Genomic DNA, 20,126 nt, shown 5'->3' with positions numbered 1-20,126 from the left:
GAGAGATCACTCAGGCTGACACGCCAAGGACATCCATCTAGATCCACTCCTCGGCTAATAGGACCGGCCTCCGGTGCACTCCGTAGGACTCATGTTTTATGGGTCAAGTTTCAATAGGAACATCATAGGAGGAAAAAGAGGGCTTCATAGCGTAATATGTTTAAAATCCATGTTCGTTTATTCAAAACCACGGCACAGCACTGCACCACAAAACTTTTAAAACCTTAAAACATGAAACAGCAAGCACTTTCAAAAACCGCAAGCACTTCCGAAAAAATGAAAGAATACAGCCACGGTCCACTCTGCTAGCTCCACATAGATGGTTTGTAAGAAATGCTTAGAAAGGAATCTGAGAATAACTCTTTAAAATCATTGGTCACATTTATTAAAGCAGAGACTTCTTCATTACGGTAATAAACCAAATTACAAAAATGCAATATATTGCAGCCTACCAATCCCTGGATATGGTGGCTGTATTCGTTTTATTTTTTCCCTTTTGGCACCTGGTGATCCAGCCAGTTACACACTTCCTGTCTTAGGGTGTTGCATTTAAAAAAATATTTCCTTTTTGGGGATAAAGATTTCACTTAAGTCAGTCAGAGTTTGTCTCAATCCTCTAACTGCGAATTTGTCGGAAACAGTTTATCAGACAGATATCCGCATCTTCTTGTGGGTCCAAATGTTCCAGATGGAACCTGCTTGGGCTGTAATTGCATCACTGCAACAAGGGGAATTTGTAGCATCAGTAGACCTCAAAGATTGTACAAGGCACAGTAGTTTTACTTTAGACTATACGTGGCATATATGTGGGATGTTTCCTTGGGATATGTCTTTCCTTCCACTTTAATAAGACAAAGCACCCCAAAAGAATATCTACATCGTTTGTATGTAGTACGCATAGTGCAAGTTTATCTCTCGGTCAGTGTGTTTATGCAAACCTGAGACTCTTGGTTTGTCCTGCTGTGGGCTCTCACAAGGGCTGTCCTGCATCTTGATCCACCATCTCAATATGAATTAGGCAGGTTATCTCTAAGGCTTATACTTTGAAGGATAGGAATGCTCCTTTCCCTGTTAAGGATTGCTCAACTCAGTCAGACAGTGCCTCCTGACGTTTCAGCACTAGGTGTCTGTTTCTTAGATTTGCAGGGCCTCCACCTGGTCTTCTGTTCATACATTATTAAAGTGGATGTACAGGCTTCTGCTGACACTAGCTTCAGCCTCAAGGTTATTCAAAGGAAGTGGAGCACGCTCCAGGTGGCTGTGTGGATACAAGACTTTCCTCAGAACTGGAGCTCCAGGTGCAGGCTAAGCTTATAGCAAAATGAAACAAAAAGGAAATTCTGGACAGCCGCACTCTGGAATATAGTCTTTATTATAAAAAGTCCAACAGATGCAAGCCACAGCAAAAAATGGGATAAATGAACTGACGCGTTTCACACTTAACAGTGCTTGTCATAGCTATGACTAAGCACTGTTAAGTGTGAAATGCATCAGCCCGTTTGTCCCATTTTTGTGCTGTGGTTTGTATCTGTTGGACTTTTTATAATAAAGGCTATATTCCGCAGTGCGGCTGTCCAGAATTTTCCTTTTGCTTCAAGGTTATCCAAGCCGCTCTTTAAGTTAGGAACCTGGTTCCCTTGTTTTGGGGCTGTTGGCCTTGTTTGTTGTGTTACCAGCCCCTCCGTTGTATTGCCTTGCCATCCTATGGTCCTTTGCTGTACTCCAAGAAAAGGATTTTTGCAGGTAAGTCAAAAATCCTCATTTATCATTCAGGAAACCTAACCAAAATAGGTCAGTACCTTGACTGCTTAAGACATTGATATCCTGAGCTGCTTTGAATACTTGCTTTCCTTTCTACTTGCATGCACTTTCTTTCTATACTGATGTTTAACCAGGTCCAAATGGGGCTCCTTGTTTCTGCAGCTGTCACCAGAAGAAGGCTATATCTCTGCTAAGGACGACTCTCTTTTCTACTCTGCACATTCATATGTCGAGGAAGGGCCCAATGATGCACCTCTTTTCCATGCTGAACTAGCTATGGTTAGTGCCAGCAACTTTCTAAAAAAAGATGTTGCAAAAAGCCCAGTTTTAGTGAAGTTGCATTTCTTTAATCTAATTCTATGTTTCCATTGCTAATTGCATGGCTGAATGTTTATGCCCAGCTTGTATTACTTCATGATATTAGGAATAATTATCTTTAATACTTTTCTTGAATATGGCAGTATTGCTTATATTTACACTAAGGGCTTATTCAGACGGACATTCAAACCCATCCTCCTATCTGCGCTGCTGTCTGTGGCATGTGAATCCACTTTAGAGCTGTGTGCAAGCAGCCTGTAGAAGTGGATGCAGATGCTGTGGCTACACAGGCATAGTGGCATGTCGAAATCTGAAATGCGAACAGGAGCGGGAGCATGGATCTGAACACACAGTGTTTAGATCCAATCACTCTCTTATGCCCCCATGTCAAATTTTTATCATATGACTGTGTCCATGCAGCCTTTGCATTCATTTCTATCGGCTGCCTGCATGCAGCTCTGAGGTGGATTCACACGCAGCAGACAGCAGCTCAGATCCGAGGATGAATCTAAATGAGCCCTAAAAGTGAGCTTGTGAGGGTAGTAGTACGTGAGCTGGCATTCTTAATTTATGTTTACTGATGCACATCCTAGAGCTGCTGTTCTTTTTTTTTTTTGCCTCACTACCTTGTAAGCATAGACCTGAGCCAAACATGCAATTAGTAAAGTCTGAAAGGTGTGAATTTTAATCCTAGATGCTTTTTGATGCTCCGTGACTCTAGTGAAGCTAGAATCTCGATAGTAAAAATGATGTTAAAAAATCAAGTCCACAATGGCAGCTCCAGATTTTCTATTCTGAAATGTCCCTTTTTATTGTATTTGTAATTTGTAGTCTTTTGTTTGCATCAAAATCTAGAACGGCTTTTGCTATCCCTTTAAAAAATGACTGTAAATCCTTCACTAAATTGCCTTTATAGGTTGAGACCACTGATGCTGACTTAACAGGAGAATGCAGTATGGAATCCCGATTTGCTCACAATAATGCCAACTTACTCCAGGCTTCTTTGATAGCCTTGCATGGTAGTCCTTGTAATGAAGATTTCCTTGGTGGTTTATCAGATTGTTCATTGCAGGTAACTGATTGCTTTTGACAGTTTTTTTCCCTGCTCTGTGTTTTTAAAAGTTTTGGGTACTTATGTAATACCATACACCTTTTACAAACATTATTAACTTTTTATGGATGTTAAAACTAATTGATACATTTTATTGGTACATTGCAGTCAGTTTAGATGGCAACTTGTCTATGACAACAGGTTTTGTGGGATCAACTGATATACAAATGGGTAGAAGTATATACCTATGCACATAATCCTTGCTGCTATGCAGGAAGCCTGCAACAAAGAAAGAGTGGCAGTCCATATACAGTATCAGTATGTGCCTGGTGATAAATTGTAGTGTGAATTATAGCTTGCCAATGTAATTACCACTTCAAAACTTGTTTTGCCATTCAGCCAGAAATGTTAAGCTTTCCTTCATACATTTCATACATTGAGCTTGGCCATACATTATACAATTTCTTTTTTAATTTCCGTTGGATTTACCTTCAACTATGTAGTCCAAGAGCCCGCCTGATTCCATACAAATTTAAACATTTTTAGGTTTGCCCTCATATTATATGGTTTTGGTAAATCTAAAAAAAAGTTGTATAATGTATGGCAGCTAAAAAAGCGTTAACGTGTTACTAGGCCCAGAACCCTGTATTCACTATATCTGGTCTCCCACAGTACACAGAACATGGACAATTCCACAATTTTAGTAAATATAAACTGCTAAATACATTTTATCATCAGCTGTATATAACAGCCTTGTGACTTCTGTCAGTTCCTGGTTAAAGATTGTAAGAGGAGTTTTCATACTGCACTGCCTGTCCTATTGAGATGCAGGACCCCTGCCTCTCTGTCTGGACAATGATGATTGGCACTCTGCTGATGCACTCTCCCAAGAAAAAACTCTAGCTATACACACTAAACTGAGCATGTGCAGTTTTACACAATGCAGAGGATTAACCCCTTAGGTTCCACAGTGAGTATAACAAGAATGCTTTACTGCATATACAGACTGATTTTACTGTTGTGGGTTTATTAACACTTTAAAATTTGAAGTATACAATGCCTTGATTGGCTGAGTGGCACTTTGATGCAGAAAGATTACATTTTCAGTGGGGATAGTCATTTGAATTTTATCTCAAAATCCTCCAAAGATTAAAGCTGACCTATACTCAGATGTTGTTGTACAGCTATGAGCATACATTTTAATGAAGAAAATGCTGCTTCAGGTTCCTTTTCCCATAAACATGGGATCTTTGCAGAAGGCAAATATCAAAATTCAAACTGGTGACCCTCTGCTTCACCATTCAGCAAATTAGTATAAACCTAGGCTTTATGTCATGCAACCAGCACTGCAGGGAACTTAGAAAAGCGCTTTCTTTTCATTAAAGGTAAGAACTGTTAACCTTTATTCACCCCAGTATGACCAATAATTGATCTCTAAGTTAAAACTTGAACATGGCTCCACTTTAATATGCCTTTAGACGTAAGATTAATGCTAGATCTGCCCAGTTTCGGCTAATGTGATGATGCCTTTGTTTTTGGGCACCAGCAGTGTTTGGTAGACTTTCCAAGAAGGCCATTTTGGGAAATAATAGCCAACTATATTGTTTTTCAAACGGTAGCTTTGTTTTTTCCCCCGAGAAGTGCTATAGCTGGCAACCTCCTCCCATTCTGCATCCTCATTAGTCATAAACCATGCATGGTCATTGCATCCCATTCTGGTAAGATTTTTTTTTTCAGGACTAGAGATCAGAATGTTTATGTCTAACCATTTTTAGTTCTGTTCATAGTGGGGAAGGTGTAAGCTGCATTTTTAGCATATTGCCTATTCCTCTTCAGCTAATGTAAGTTATTTTTGTAGGCTAAAGAAGACTCCTTTCATCCTTCCTATGATGTCTGTGCTGAAAGGTTATCTTTTAACAAACCAACTCCCCCAAATGTGCTGTGGGCTACATCAACGCCAGTTATAGATTTTAAACTGCCTACCATGGACTTTTACAACCTAAATCTTGATCAGCCTGAACATACTAAGCTATCGGGTCACACTGATGTTGCTTCCTCTGACTCCAAGGATCACTCAGAATTGGTTGTTTTCAGCAAGCAGATAGAAAACACATCAACTAGTTCGTGGATGCCTTTACAGACTCATGGAGCTGATACCGCTGCTGACATTCCTCCTGTTTCAAAGGTAATCTGGATTGCACAAAATGACCAAATCCAGGGTGATGTAAACAAATTAATGAAGCTCAGTATTTATGTATACACCATTATCGATATTTTCAAGCAGTGTAAGTACCTGCATTTAAACCTGGTATCAATCTTTTGCTGTCTCTTTACAGCAGAGCTGGGGGGGGGGGACCAATTAGTGCATGCTGATAGGAGAGGGCAGAATGGCAGAGATGAGCTCATTGGTTTGATGCTTCCGCTTTAAGTGTCAAGTCACAGGATGGAGATAGGGTAAAGACCTGATATTAAGTGTGGTAGAGAAAAAAGATCTGGCCTTCTGCACTGCTAGACAGAGCGGTTGTGTGTGCCAGAAATCTTAGGACTGGATATACTTTTAGGGTCTGAAAAACGCCTCCCTTGCAGCCCCAGTGTGAGAGCCCGAGTGCTTTCACACTGGGCGGTGCGCTTGCAGGACATTAGAAATAGTCCTGCAAGCAGCATCTTTGGGGCGGTGGAGGAGTGATGTATACACTGCTCCTCCACCGCCCCTGCCCATTGAAATGAATGGGCAACGCTGCTGATGTATATATAATTTTGCTTTCTGTTATAAAACATATCCAATAATAAAATCCATTCCTTCTCCCTTTCAGAACAGATATCTGCCTTGTTTACATAGGCAGAGCCCCGTTCTGTGTCTCTGCCTGACGATCGGAGGGTGCCAGCGGACATCCAGTGCCCACACCTGCAGATTGGCTTATGCTGTGAGTAATCACAGCAGAAGCAGCAGAGATTGTTTAATCTATTGCTAACACCTGAAGCCAGTCACTTCACTGGGTATCTGTAAGGGCTTACAACCACTTTAACCCGTTTACAGCTGGCCGGAGCCAGCCCCTTAAAAGTTTGCAATGCTGGTAGCATTATATGGCCTTTCCCAGTCATATGCCACAGTAATTACATGTTTGGGAGTAAGTGTGCCCCCAGCACAAACAAGGGACACTAGCAGTTTAAATATATGTGATAACGCAGTGCTAAAGCCCACTGCTGCGCTGCCACATACTATATGCATTGGCCTGCGTTAGGGGGTTAAAAGACAAGTATGGACTTTATTTTTATTTTAGAATCATACAGTACTTACCTAAGTGGATGCAGTATCATTCTAATGCTGCTTCTGTGCCCCGCTGGCTCTATTGCTGAGAACCAAGCAATCTAACACTGCCGGTCACTCGATTCTAAGAGCTCCCTAAGCAGAGAGCTGGTGACTGTCAGTCACTGCTGTCTGCTCTGCACACCCCCCTCACTCAATGTGGATGGGGTGGTAGTGGTCGGCTCAGGCTCTCAGTGGCTCGCTGAGAGGCTGAGCCGGGTGCCAGTCCAGGCATGGGGCGGATCATTGTCATGATCTTGCCTAGGCCTGGGCTGGCTCCTTGACCTCAGCCGACAGCAGGCTTCAGGTTACAGGAGTGCAGAACAAATTACACTGTGGTGTTTCAAACTTTGGCTGTACTTTAAGTGTACTTTTTTTAGTGTTTTTTTTTTTTTTTTTTTTTTTTTAATTTGCGGACCAGTTTAACGCATTCTAATGATTTTAGCAAACAGCAGAGTTTCAGATGCTACTTGTCCCTTTACACTGATGCATACATGTCAGTGTTTCTCTTTTTCAAGTGCTAAGTGGGTGGGTCTGCCTGCTGTAATTTCATGATCACTCCCACTGTTGTAATGAAAGAAAAACCATTAGGAAAGCAATGAACAAATTAAATGTGCAGGGAATTATATTTCTGAATTGTTCTCTTTACTCAGGATAAAGATCGCCTACTCTGGGTTTTTCCATGTATAAACAGAAGCAACATTTACATTTTATGCCATTTTTGGAATGGCGAATGGTTTCAAAACTTAATAATTAATCATTATAAAATGGTGTGTTGCAATCATATACATTTTTTAAGAATAGTGGAATTTTCCTTTACGTTAGATTGCACTTGACTTTCTGTTCTCATTTTGTATTTGTTTTACTCATGTGGTTTTATTTAATATTTTATTACATTATTAATCCTTCATTATGAAAATGTATACACAAGATCCCATTTCTAACTCATAATGCTCTTGAATTTTCCAATTTCATGTATTTGAAGTTATTGAATGCAACTGGTAAATAGTGCTATGTCTTTGTATAACAGGCTGAAGGACATTTATCTGGAAAACAGTTTTATGAAACAATTGAAGAGTATGCACCCAGGACCTTACCTAAAAGCAAATTTGAGAAAACAATTACCATTATCAGAGGCAACTGCAGCTTAGGTTAGTACACTGGCCTTATTAAAATTAACCGCAAACGTTGTTAATTAATATAAATAGTAGATGTATATCCTAAGTGAATAATGACATTTGGTTTTTTAAAGCACAGTGTATTTTAAGCAGTTTCCATTTTTTTTCTTTTTTTAAAATACTGTTTTCGATTTTTTTTCTTTCTTTGCATCTCCATGCAGCTGATCTCTAAATTCACTTTTGTATCAGATTAAAGAATAACTCTCACCAGAAAATGGGAATGCTTAGTAAACCCCCCAGGATACCCTGTGAACATCACACTTTGCCCCATTCAAATCTGCGTAGGGGTTTTCAAATAAAATGACATTTTCTTCTGGTCAGTGCTGGTTGTAGCTCTGCCTCAGGCTGGAGCCCATATTTTCTGTGTTTTATTTGGTGGGATTACAGCCAACAATGAGCTCTTACTCCACAATGTACAAGCAGCGTTAAAAAGCCTAAAGCCACATTTTTCAAATGAGTTTAGATGCATTCAGGTACGTCAAGCATTTGGATGTTCATTTATTTGGCTAGAATATTTGTTCTGGCCAATGAAGTAAATAAATGCTCAATGCGCTCAATGCGTTTAGGCATATTGGACATTTTTTCTGCCCAAATGTTCCTCTCCTTAGCGTGATTTTGGTGTCCCTAAATGCCCCGTCTCTAAACGCCTGTAAACACCTATGTGTGCATGGACACACAGACTAACAAAGAGGGGCTTTTAATGTCAACTGCTTGTAAAACTGGCACCCCCAAAACAAATGATCTACACTCTCCACCGTCACATCCTTCGCTTGGACACAATTCACTGTCCACCAACCTCCTCCTACTTTAAAACTCTCTGGTCAGCAAGCATCTATGCATGGCCATCCACGCCCCATTCTTATGACTATTCATTATTTGCTTATTACGCACGTTTGCCCACACTTTCTTGCTTTGTGCTTCATTCAAACCACCTTTCTTTTCCTCCATCCCTTCTAAGGCACCCATCACTTTCTTACTATCATACCACATCTCCCTAGTCACCTCTTGCAACTTGCACCTTCTCATACATTTTTCATTCCTCACATAAAACTATGGTGCACAAAAACATACCGGCTTCCACATATTTACCTCACACATTTTATATTTGGTCAGCATGCTTCCATTTGCATATTTCAACATACATCCTGCCAAACTTTTCTTCTTACTAATTTTCAAACATTAACATACTTTATCACCAAGAAACATTCAATATTCACCACACCTTTTCCTCTGCTAGTTTTTCCTTTTGTCACTTTTCTCTCTCCTCCGCTCGTACATCCTTAATGACTACAAAAAGCAAAACACACTTTAATTACATTCTTCAATAGGTGATCAGGCACTGGAAACACATAATAAACATACAACGTCAAAGGCAGATGTACTTGTTTTATCCTCTCTTACCTCGCACTCACCATGTGAATAATTTTTTGAACTAAAAAATTTTTACTCCTAAAATAACACTCAAACCCCTTTTTGTTTTTTCCTTTTCTGAGTAATGACACTGGTACTGTACAGAAATGCAGTAGCCTCTAAATTGCAGTCCTGTAATATTGTGATGTCACTCAGCTAATAGTTTCATCATGGCCGCTCTCCCTATGGCGAGCGAATGCTTTTTACATTTAAAGACAAGAGCCTTAGCCGCATAATGTGGTTTGAATTCTCGCTCTGCGGCTTGTCCTAGGAAAATTCTCCACCTTAACCCCTGTCACCTCCTTCTTAATCTTAGTCTTTCACTGCTTCTCCTTTACTGGTTTCTGGAACCCCATTACTTCTTGAAAGTTCTGAACTTGGACCGAGCTGACAAAAGACTAAATAGATGAGTCTGAATAACCCCCACCTCGGCAGTGACCATTCTTGAAAACTCTTTGATCTGGCCGGACTAGAATTACGCTCTGGTCCATCTCATCTTCCTCCCTCTGTGGGCTCACTACTTGCTCCTTTTCATCCTCGTCAACCTCCTCCACTCTCTCTGCAGCTTGGGTTTAAGGAACACATTCCTCTGAGAGCCATAGCCCCCTCATCCCTGGCTGCATTGCTAAGAGGATCAACATAGGGTACCAGAGAATCCTGCACTGCGGCAAGCACTTGGACACTTTTGCTGGGTTTCACATCCTGCACCACAACAGCATAAGAGACTGGTGCACGTGCCAAAAGTCTCACTGATGCCACTCTAATTGCCAACAACCGCAGATTTTGCCCTCTCACAGGGCATCCTAGGACACTTCTTCTCCAGGTGCCTCTTGCTGCTACAGATGTGGCATTTCTGGCCCACAGAACACTCAACCGTGACATGCGCCACCCTAAAGCAGTTTGGACAAACCTGCCCAGTACCACAGTTTTCCTTTGGGTAATCAAACTGCAAACAGGACAGACAAAATGAAGGCTGACCAGGATAGCAAAGGTAGCTCTGGTTGCTTTCAAACAAAAAAAACTGAGGGGGTGCCACAGGCCCTCTACTGCATCCTTATCAGCCTTGAACTGCACCCAAAACCGCCTATGACTATTGAAGGTGCCAAACATGTTAGTAAGCTTTGTGTCGGCTGACACAGTCACAGTACCGCAGCAGGAAAGCCCCGATTTGCTCTTCTCTCACAAAGAGATTGTACATGTAAATGGTCAGATGCCCGCTGTCTGGGCTCACTGCACAGAAAAGTCATTCCCTGCAATAAGAGATTGTGTCCGCCTTCTCACTCTTATAAAGCATAATTGTTTGAACCACCACCTTGTGCCAGAATGTACCATCATAGTATCCAGAGCTAAGAAAAAACTTAACACAAAAGATAGTATCACGCACTATACCCAACAGATCCTAAAAAATGTCCTCGGGTCTGTGTAGCCCTATCTTACACCTCCTAGACTTGGCCAAAACCAGCCTTACTGTATTTGGAGCTTTGAGAGCACACAGCCCCATCTTGGTGCCAAAAGCACTATGACACACATTTACAGGACTGAGTAAACTTCGGGCAGCATCCCACCCAATAGAAGCATGGGGTGCACCCCAAGGAAACACTCCAAGGCCAAGCCGGACTGGTGCCTTTAAAAAACGGAATGACGCAGATACAATATCTTAGCGAAAAGGCTGAGAAGCATAATGTTTGTAGATGAGGTGAACCTTGAATAACCAATTACGTGCAAGGGAAATAAAAAGCAGGGTTTAGGACTTTTCAATTTAATATGAAGTGATTATTTTAATGATGGACCTGCATCACTGAGAAAAAGTAGCATGTCATCAGCATACAGGGAGCAGTGTGCCGTTTAATCATGCTATGTACTCTTACTCATGTTGACTGCGGTTTATCCTCTAGCCACTAGGGGGCACCTGCTTGCTCAGTATGGCCTATTTTATATAGGCAGGAAGTGGAAGGCCATGCCATGCCATGTGGCAACATGTTCAGTTGGCCACTGGAGACATAGCAGCAACCTCAAAGTGTGAGTACTTACTATGGGAGAACTATGTGAAGACAAGTCGTGATTTTATGCTTCATATTTACTGCTTATCCAGGGGGACTGTACAACTGAAAGTTAAAACACCCCTGGATGGTTAGCAGTTCACTTTAAAGTGCTGACTGGTCTATAAGCAGGTGCAGCGTAATATACATGCTTGCAGTCTTGTTGCTTAAATGCATGTTTAAATATACACGTTTGGGAAAAAGTGAGCATGATGCATTTTTAAGGATTAATATCTCCAGAATAGTGCATATGTGCTTGGTTAGCTCCTGCAGGTCTAGTTGGGCCCAACTTCAGTTAAGCAGGTGCTAAAACCAATGCACGGTTGCTAAAAACGCCCGGTTGCACAAGTAAGCATGATTGCACAAGATTCATGTTTTTTGTCATGTTTTGCATAACTATACATGGTTATACATGTTTGCATAGAGATACATGATCATAGTTGCACAGAATGCTTGGTTGCTTAAACATGCATGGATGTACAAAGATGCATGCTTATTCACGTTTGCAGAAATGAACAAGAATTTGCATGTTTGCATAGAGATACGTTTTCATGGTTACATAGAATACATAATTGCATAGAGATGCATGGTTATCAATGCTTGCATAAAGATGCAGGTTTGGACATATTTATAAAAATGGCCATTGATTATTCATGATCACATAAATGCATGGTTGCTTAGAAATGCTTAATCGAATAAAGTTGTTTGATTGCATAAAGATACATGATTATACATGTTTACTTTAATATACATGGTTATACATGTTCACATAGGACAAATGCAGAGTTGTTTGCGGAGGGAAAATCCACTTTGTACTTTATGTGCACTTGGGGGTACTGTCACTCTGAATCAAGGAGGTAGATCTGAAATAAGGGGAAGCAATGCTGGATTGCATAAAGATGCTGGATTGCATAAAGATGCTGGATTGCATAAAGATGCTGGATTGCATAAAGATGCTGGATTGCATAAAAATTGCTGGATCGCATATAGATGCTGGATCGTATAAAAAAAATAAACAGGTTTCACAAACACGTGCTTGCTTATTGCAGGAATACCTGTTTCCATGGGCACATGTTGCATGAATGCGTGTATACAACATACACTTTCATATTGTGCCCAAATGCATATTTGCATGAATTTGATTCCATAGAAGCATATTGTTTAAACACATGATGGCATATTTTCATTTTTACTGCATACACATGTTTATTACATTAACCACCTCAATACTGGGCCATAGTAAAACTATGTCCTGACTTTGGGGAGTGTTATCTGAATGATGCATGCAGCTAGAGGCATCATTCAGATATCATTCTTTGCAGCCAGCGATTCTGTGCACGATAAGAATGATCATAGCGGTAGTTTCGCTGCTTAATTGTTCTTATAGGCGATGGGAGGGGTCCCCCCGCCACCATCCGGTGCTGCTACGGGCTCTCCCGTGCCATTGGGGGCCCAGAGAAAGAATCTGCCAGCGCCAGATGAGGACGATACAGATTTCTGGTGACCACATGGTCACCAGTCATCTCTATGTCCGTCGGAGGCCCGGAACTAAACAAAGGTACCCGGAAATAAACAAAGCTGCGATCGCGGCTGTCAATTTTTTTTTCCGATCTCGTGCTTTCCAGCCTGGAGGAGAGATGTGGGGTCTTATTGAGACCGCATCTCTCCATAAAGAGGACATGCCAAATAGATTCCTATTACAAGGGATGTTTACATCCCTTGTAATACGAATAAAAGTGATAAAAAAAAAAGTGTAAAAAAAAGAAAAAAATTAAAAGAAAAAAATTTTGAAAACGCCCCTGTCCCCGGTAGCTCGCACTCAGCAGCGAACGCACACGTAAGTCCTGCCCACATATGTAAACGCTGGTCAAACCACACATGTGAAGTATCGCCGCGAGCGTTAGAGCATGTGCAACAATTCTAGCACTAGACCTCCTCTGTAACTCTAAACTTGTAACCTATAAAAAATGTTATAGCGTCGCCTATGCAGATCTTTAAGTAATGAAGTTTGGCTCCATTCCATGATTGTGCACAATTTTAAAGCGTTAGGTATCTATTTACTCGGCCTAACATCATCTTTCACATTTATACAAAAAAATTGGGCTAACTTTACTGTTTTTTTTTTTTAATTCATGATGTGATTGCGCAAATACCGTGTTAGATAAAAAGTTGCAATGACCGCCATTTTAGGGAGGCATCTGAGGCTGCTATTTTTTTTTTTGAGAGAGAGTATCTCAGGCCAGTAAGACTTAAGGGCAGCCTCTGAGGTGGTTTTTTCCATCTTTTGCCGGCAGTAACCTGGTAGGTTAAGGGCACCTCTTGGGTAGGGGTCTGTCACAGAGTCGTCAGTCTTTGCCTTACATTTGCTCTTGGAGCAGAAGATATGGGCTCTTTATTGTGAGACAATTAAATGGTGGCAGTAGGAACATGAGGTCTATCTTAAGATCTCAACTCGCTAAACATCCTTCTGTTTTCAGATAGGTTAGACGATTCAGTGATGACCTCTCTGCAAGAGGTAGTTTTCAGGCTCGTCAAGGATTTCGGTAATTGCATGGGAAAGCAGTTTTTTGTGAATCTTCCCTTTGGGTTGGCCTCGGCTCAGGAGGATTCTCAAAGCATCTAGCCCCAGTGCTGAGCTTGCTGAAGACACCTAACTACTCTTTACCTCGATGTTTGCTCAAAAAGCAGTCAATTCCAGGGGTTCCTTCATTATATTTCTACAGAAGGAAGCTGTGTTTGGGTCAAAGCACGTTCTCTACATACCCTACTCCAGGTCTTCGTAGAGGTTCATCCCCTGTCGGGGACTTGAGGATCCAGGCATTGCTGTAGGCTCTGTTTGCGGGGTATTGCAAAGCAAAGATTGGTGCTTGATATTCGTCCTTTTTAGGAATCTGGAAGATAGCCACTGATGCTGGTCTCTATAAGTTGACTTAAGGCTGGCTACAGTTCAGTAGACCTGATCTCCACAGGAGAAAATACTGTCCAATAGCTGGTAATTTTTTGGCCAGTATGCCTTGCTCTGGATTAAAGGACAAACCTGTTGTAGGTTCAATCTGTAAATGCCTTTACAGGCATATATATCAACCACCAGGGAGGCACCAGAGGTCATGTGACCCAGGGAGGTGTACCACATTCTGTCTAGGACAGTAAAACTGCTGTCTCCATCACCAATACACATTCCAGGTATATAGGATAGTGGCAAGGAGAACTCTGCAGGGGAATCTACTTCCAAGTTCTACAACAATTGGGACAGGTTTGTCCAAGGCAAGAGTCCCACTGCCAATGGTGGTGCATACACTGGTAATACCTCAAGGTCTGGTTCTCCCTTATTTGATGCTTTTTACCTGTTTAGGATTCTGCCACATCCATTGCGAAGAATCCATAAGGTGGTAACACTGATATTAGTGTTGACCGAATTAGCCCGGGGGGGCTTGGTACGTGGACATAGCAGGAGATTCAGTTGGTCCTTCCTTTTATCTCAGAAGGTGGCTTCTTCTGCTATCACTTCACGAAGTGGAGTGTCAGTATTGGCAGCTCTTTCATGATGAGAGCCATTCTTGGTCTCGCGTCACAAGGTGATGTTGATGCGCATCCATTTTTCTTGCTTAAAGCGGGAGTCCGCCGGGAGTTCCGCCGTTTTTTTTTTTTTTTTTTTTAAAGCCAGCAGCTACAAATACTGCAGCTGCTGACTTTTAAAATTATGACACTTACCCGCCCAGCGCGCCCGCGATGTCGGCACCCGAAGCCTATCTCTCGATCGTCTCTCGGGTGCTGCCGCCGCCATCTTGGGTATGGGAATCAGGAAGTGGAGCCTTTCGGCTTCATTTCCCGGTTCCCTACTGCGAATGCGCGAGTCACGCTGCGCAATAAGGATGGTCCTCGCTGTCTCTGTGATCCGTGTGTTTCCCAGCAGGCAGTGAGGGACTTTCGGAAAGGGGCGTAGATTCTGCGGAAAGGGGCGTACCTTCTTCAGAATCTATGCCGGAAGTGGGTGCAGATACCTGTACTGTACAGGTATCTGCACCCCCCTCCCCCTGAAAGGTGCCAATTGTGGTGCCGGAGGGGGGGAGGATTCCAATGAGCGGAAGGTCCACTTTAGGGTGGACCTCCGCTTTAAAATGGTTTCTGTTTTTTCACTTGAATCATGACAGTGTCTTGCCTTTTATATTTCTCCTAAATCCGCAATCGGGAGGAGAAACATCGCTACCTACTCTAGAGGTAGTGCAGACTCTCAGGGTCTACTTGAGTTGTTAACATAAGTCAGGAATCCTGGTTGGGCTGCCAGAAGAGCCCAGGAAAGGTAGACGGCACCCAGGTTGAATATATAGCAGTGGATCTGCCAGTTTATCAATGATGCCTATGGTTTAAATGGTTAAACAAAAAAAATTCTGGGGAGGGGTTCTCTACCAGGTATGGGAGTATCTTGGGCCATCCATCATCGGATGTTAGTGGCCCAGGTGTACAAGACCACTATTTGGTCTTTGGTTTATACATCTACAGGTAGCGTCTAGTTCAGCTATTTCTAGATGGATTCGGCAGGTAATTATCCAGGCATATGAGTTAAAATGCAAGGTTCTGCCTTGATTTAAAGGCACATTCCACCAGGGGTTGGTGCGTTTTGGGCAGTGTGCCATCGGGTGTCTATGGCTCAGATTTGCAAAGCGGCCGCTTGGTTTTCATTCCATACATTCACTAGGCTTTACCAGGTGGATGTTGTATCTCAAAAGGAGGCTGTATTTGGCCACAACATGCTGCAAGCAGCATTGTAGGTCCTTTGTCCAAAAGTGGGCTGAGGAATACTGTGTTCCCTCACCTCAGGGGCATTGCTTTAGGACATCCCAGATAGTCATTACTATGGTACTCTGTGTCCCGTGATGTACGATAAAGAAAAATTGATTTTTAAATACAGCTTACCTGTAAAATCCTTTTTTTGGGACACAGAGGTCCCTCCCCTCTTTTCTGGGCTCTTCATTGCTTACTACAAAAAAATGAGGTACTTCCCAGATGGGAGGGGTTATATGGGGGGATCTTTCTTACTAATGATTGCCAGTGTCCAGTCACCTAAAGGTAGCGGATAACCCAGATAGTCATTACTATGGTGTTCTGTTTCCCGTGATGTACTCCAAGAAAAAGATTTTACAGGTACGGTAAGCTGTATTTAAAAATCAATTTTTCTTAGTTTTCCATTCATGAAATATTTCTGCAGCTAATGGCCAGTAAACTCATCTCTCTTACCAAAAAAAAAAGGTAACCAAGCATCCTAAAATCATATCTGTTTACATGGATTGACTGCTGTGGAACAGTGTCCAATTATCCATTGCATATGGGAGATCAAAGACACCAGCAGATGTTGTACTGTTTTAGCAGCTTATGAGTGTATTAATAATTAACGCATAGGGTAGTCTCTTCTGCTTTTCCATCATCTCAGACCCTGCCTTTTTATTAACTTTTAATTATAATAGATATCACCACCTAAATGTTAAGTTGCAACAGAGGTGACGTTTTACTGGTCATATTGAAGACATCCTGTGATTATTCTATATTGAAATGCAGTGCTGATCAATGCTGGACAACACAATCAAAGATTATGAAGAACAGGTTGTTTTCAATCCATGTTGGTTGGTGCTATCCATAGTAATCGGGAAACTGTCCTTTTATTTTGCAATAAAATGGCATTATTATAGCTGAAACTAGGAGTATTACTGATTAATTACTTTTACCAGTGTTTGTAAATCTGTTACTCTTTTGCCACTATATGCCCATATGCAGTATTAGTAAAAAAATAAAGTCTTTCTTCATACTATAATAACTATATTGTTAAAAGTACACTGCAGTTCGAATTGAAAAGTAAATCTTAATATATCTAATGGTAGTAAAACTTAAGATCTCAGCATTCTAATTTTTCTTTCAGGTTTTGCTGTTTTTGTCAGTTATCTTGTGATCATAGAAGCCATGCTTGTGAAGCTGTTACCAAATACACTCACTGCAAGCTCCTTGCTATCTCTTGCTTACAAAAAAGCCTGATGCAAAATAAAATGTATAGAAATTTACTGCAGACATGCCTTTATAAGTCAGATGTGAATCAGCAAGCAAAAGTGAGAGTAGAAATAACAGTGCATTCTGCAGGATATACTTTTCCATCAAACTTGTAATTGGCTCTATGAAATTTGGCTGCAAGGGATCACAAGGATACATTAAAGCAATATTAAACCCAAAATCAAAAATGTAAAATATTGCAGTTTACCGATCCTTGGATGTGGTGGCAGCATTAGTTTACTTTCTTTTTGGGGTTCTTTCCCTCTGTTTTCACCTGGTAGTTTTGCCACTATCCTGCATTAAGAGTACATCCACTTTGGATGAAAGAGCATAGGCAGCACCTTTTGGAAAGCAACATTGCCAGTCTGGGGGGAAGGGAGTATTAGACTAGCAGATTTAAAGACACTAACAAATTGAAGCTAAACTCCAACTAATATTTTATAAGCAGTTACAACAAAAGTTTTTTTCTGGTTTTGGGATAAAGGCTTTACATAAACAAATGAAACCTGATCATTGTAAACACCCCTGTCAGTGTTAAATGTTTTTGTAATCCTTATAATCTGATACATGTGGAAGAAAGCGGGTTCTTTTGAAAGACAACAGAGGTACTGGCTGGATCCCTAGAAGAAAGCCTAAAAAATAAAACAAATGCAGCCATCACATCTAAGAATTGGACAGCTGTAATAACATGAATGTTTGCTTTAAAGGATAAGTTCACCTTTTGTAACATGTTACACCCATATTCATGTGTAACATGTTACAATTGTAGCGGCCCCCGATCCCGCGTTTTTTGCAACGAGCGGGGGATGTTCTCCCCCTGCTCGCTGCCACAATCTAAAGAAAACCTGTCTGGCTGTGTAATTCATTCACAATGGTCTGTTAATGAATGGACTACAACTACCAACACCCTTTGCAGCTGTCGGCTTATAATTCTCAGTGTACTACCACGGTGTTGTTGAATGCTGTGGTTGTTCATTAATATTCCTGTCTGTGTGAAACTGCTTGCCCGTACGATGTACGGACAGACAGCTTACACTGACAATCTATAGGAGACTTGCATGGCATCACTATCTGCTGATCGCTGGTGCAATCTTTTCCAGGCTCCTAAACCAAAAAAATTGTAAATGCACATATTATTTTACCTACAAAAAAATGTGCATTTATCTTTTTTTTCTTTTTGTTAAAGGTGAACTTCTCTTTTAAATGAGCCTTCTGATTTTAGCACCATTAAAGTGTTTGTCTGCATGAAATTGCTGTTTCAAAATACACATATAGCTGAAAATGTTATTTAAGATGATTTTTATTACATTTACATGAAGTAATTCCAAAAAAACAATGCTTCCTTCACAACAATGGACTATATAATACTCTAGCTAAAACTAATAGAACATGCAAAAATGTAATTTTGTGCATCACTTAGTGATGCTTGCAAGTACATCTTCCTGGCCCATCCTGTGATGTCATCACAAACACAAACAAAAGTCAGTTTCTTTTATGTGCAAAGCTTATTTTGAAAAAGGACCTGGATGTAAACAGAAGAGGAGCACATGACCTGAACATGAGGTGATAGTGACTTTAGATAAGTAACGTTTTTTTTTGTTGTGCTCAGAATTTAGCTTTTGGCTTCATTCACACCTGGGTGTTTTGGGATTGTGGCGGGAATAGCTGCGATTCTGCCCGTGATCTCAAAACACACTACAATCACAAAACATAGGTTTTAGGAAGGAGCAGGACATTCTTTTGGGTGATGAGCTTTTTAGGTGGCATTGACAATACTGGCATCTAAAATTTTATTTTGTGATTCTAGTGCATGTGAGTGGAGCTTTAAAGTGACTCTGTTGCCCCCCCCCCCCCCTCAAAAAAAAAGAAAAGAAAAAAAAAGCTAAATAACTGCTCTCTGCAGAAGACACAAAAGCAGTAGACTGAACACCTGTCTTCGAGCTGTGTTTCCTCTGGCAAAATTTCTAGCATTTGATTCTTTGGCAGTGTTGAATGCTGCATCTCCTGTTGCCCGTTGGTGTTCCTTCCACTGGACCCTACTTCACTACTGTTTGCTGTGGTGGGGTAGGGGCCAGTGAAAAGTACCAGTGCAAACTTCAGTGCTTTATTAATAGGATGATACTGTCATTGGGCAGACACCTAGCTTTTTAGAAGATGTCAGAGTCACAGATTTTAAAGTAACCATTTTTGATAGATTGGGGATGGGGCGACCACCTGTTATATTTTTACAACTCATTTGCATTCCTGAGTCTGCTGTGGTCATTATGCAATGTTTCCCACACTCCCTGTTGGGGTTTTCGTTTCATCCCTTCCCCCTCCCTTTCCGAAGGCTGTGTTGGATTTTTGAATCAGAGGACTGCTGACATTTTTATCACTTTATCTGTTGGATTTAGTTATTTATGTTACAAATAATGCTGCAGGAGGAGCCATAGAACTCAGTGAAGGGGCAAACCAAAGGCAGAATTCCAACAGTGAGACTCCACTGCTCAAAACGCCAAGACATATAAGAAGGCAGTCTGTGATTCATATCTCCAGCATCCGCCAGCATGCCACGTGTCAATTACACCAAAGTGTTCATTATGCCCCATAACCCCTTGTGGCGGTATCCCAATGGCACCGTACAAGGTGACCAAGGGGTCATCTGGGTCTTTCAATGGAGTGTTTTTCCTGCTGTAAGGGTTTCCGCTGACACTCTGCATTAGGAAAGTTGAAAAGTAATTAATGGTCCTTTGAATCATATATACTGGGTGAGTTGGTCTAGCCATGGTCTGACGTAAAGTGTTTTTTTTTTTTTTTTTTTTAAATAACAAACATGTTATACTTACCTCTACTGTGTAGCTCGTTTTGCACAGAGTGGCCCCAAACCTGGTCTTCTGGGGTCCCTTAGCGGCTGTCTCGGCTCCCCCCCGCAAGGACTTCTCACGTTCATGCGAACTCCCTCGCATGGTGAGGAGTGCTTGCGGGCGCACCCCTGTAATACAGCCAGCGGCCATAGTATCACTGTATCACTCGCCCTGCCCCTCGGT

The 20,126-nt window shown here is 41.4% G+C and overlaps 1 protein-coding gene across 9 annotated transcripts in view; it reads left to right on the top strand.

Moving 5' to 3' along the window:
• Positions 1-20,126, top strand: part of MPDZ (multiple PDZ domain crumbs cell polarity complex component) — a 257,104-nt gene that overhangs the window by 109,430 nt on the left and 127,548 nt on the right. For 8 of the 9 annotated variants that reach the window (XM_077475104.1, XM_077475106.1, XM_077475098.1 and 5 more), the window contains exons 19-22: positions 1,924-2,040; positions 2,996-3,151; positions 4,989-5,315; positions 7,468-7,588. In XM_077475104.1, coding sequence (XP_077331230.1) covers positions 1,924-2,040; positions 2,996-3,151; positions 4,989-5,315; positions 7,468-7,588 — 721 coding nt within the window. The remainder of the gene's footprint in view (positions 1-1,923; positions 2,041-2,995; positions 3,152-4,988; positions 5,316-7,467; positions 7,589-20,126) is intronic. The other variant, XM_077475101.1, reaches the window with a different exon arrangement.

This window comes from Lithobates pipiens, unplaced genomic scaffold (assembly GCF_037356315.1).
Source record: "Lithobates pipiens isolate NorthernLeopardFrog02 unplaced genomic scaffold, aLitPip1_a1.2 Scaffold_13, whole genome shotgun sequence".
NCBI classification, from domain to species: domain Eukaryota; kingdom Metazoa; phylum Chordata; class Amphibia; order Anura; family Ranidae; genus Lithobates; species Lithobates pipiens.
The sequence above is the reverse complement of the archived record's forward strand: the minus strand, read 5'-3'. Positions and strand labels throughout refer to the sequence as shown.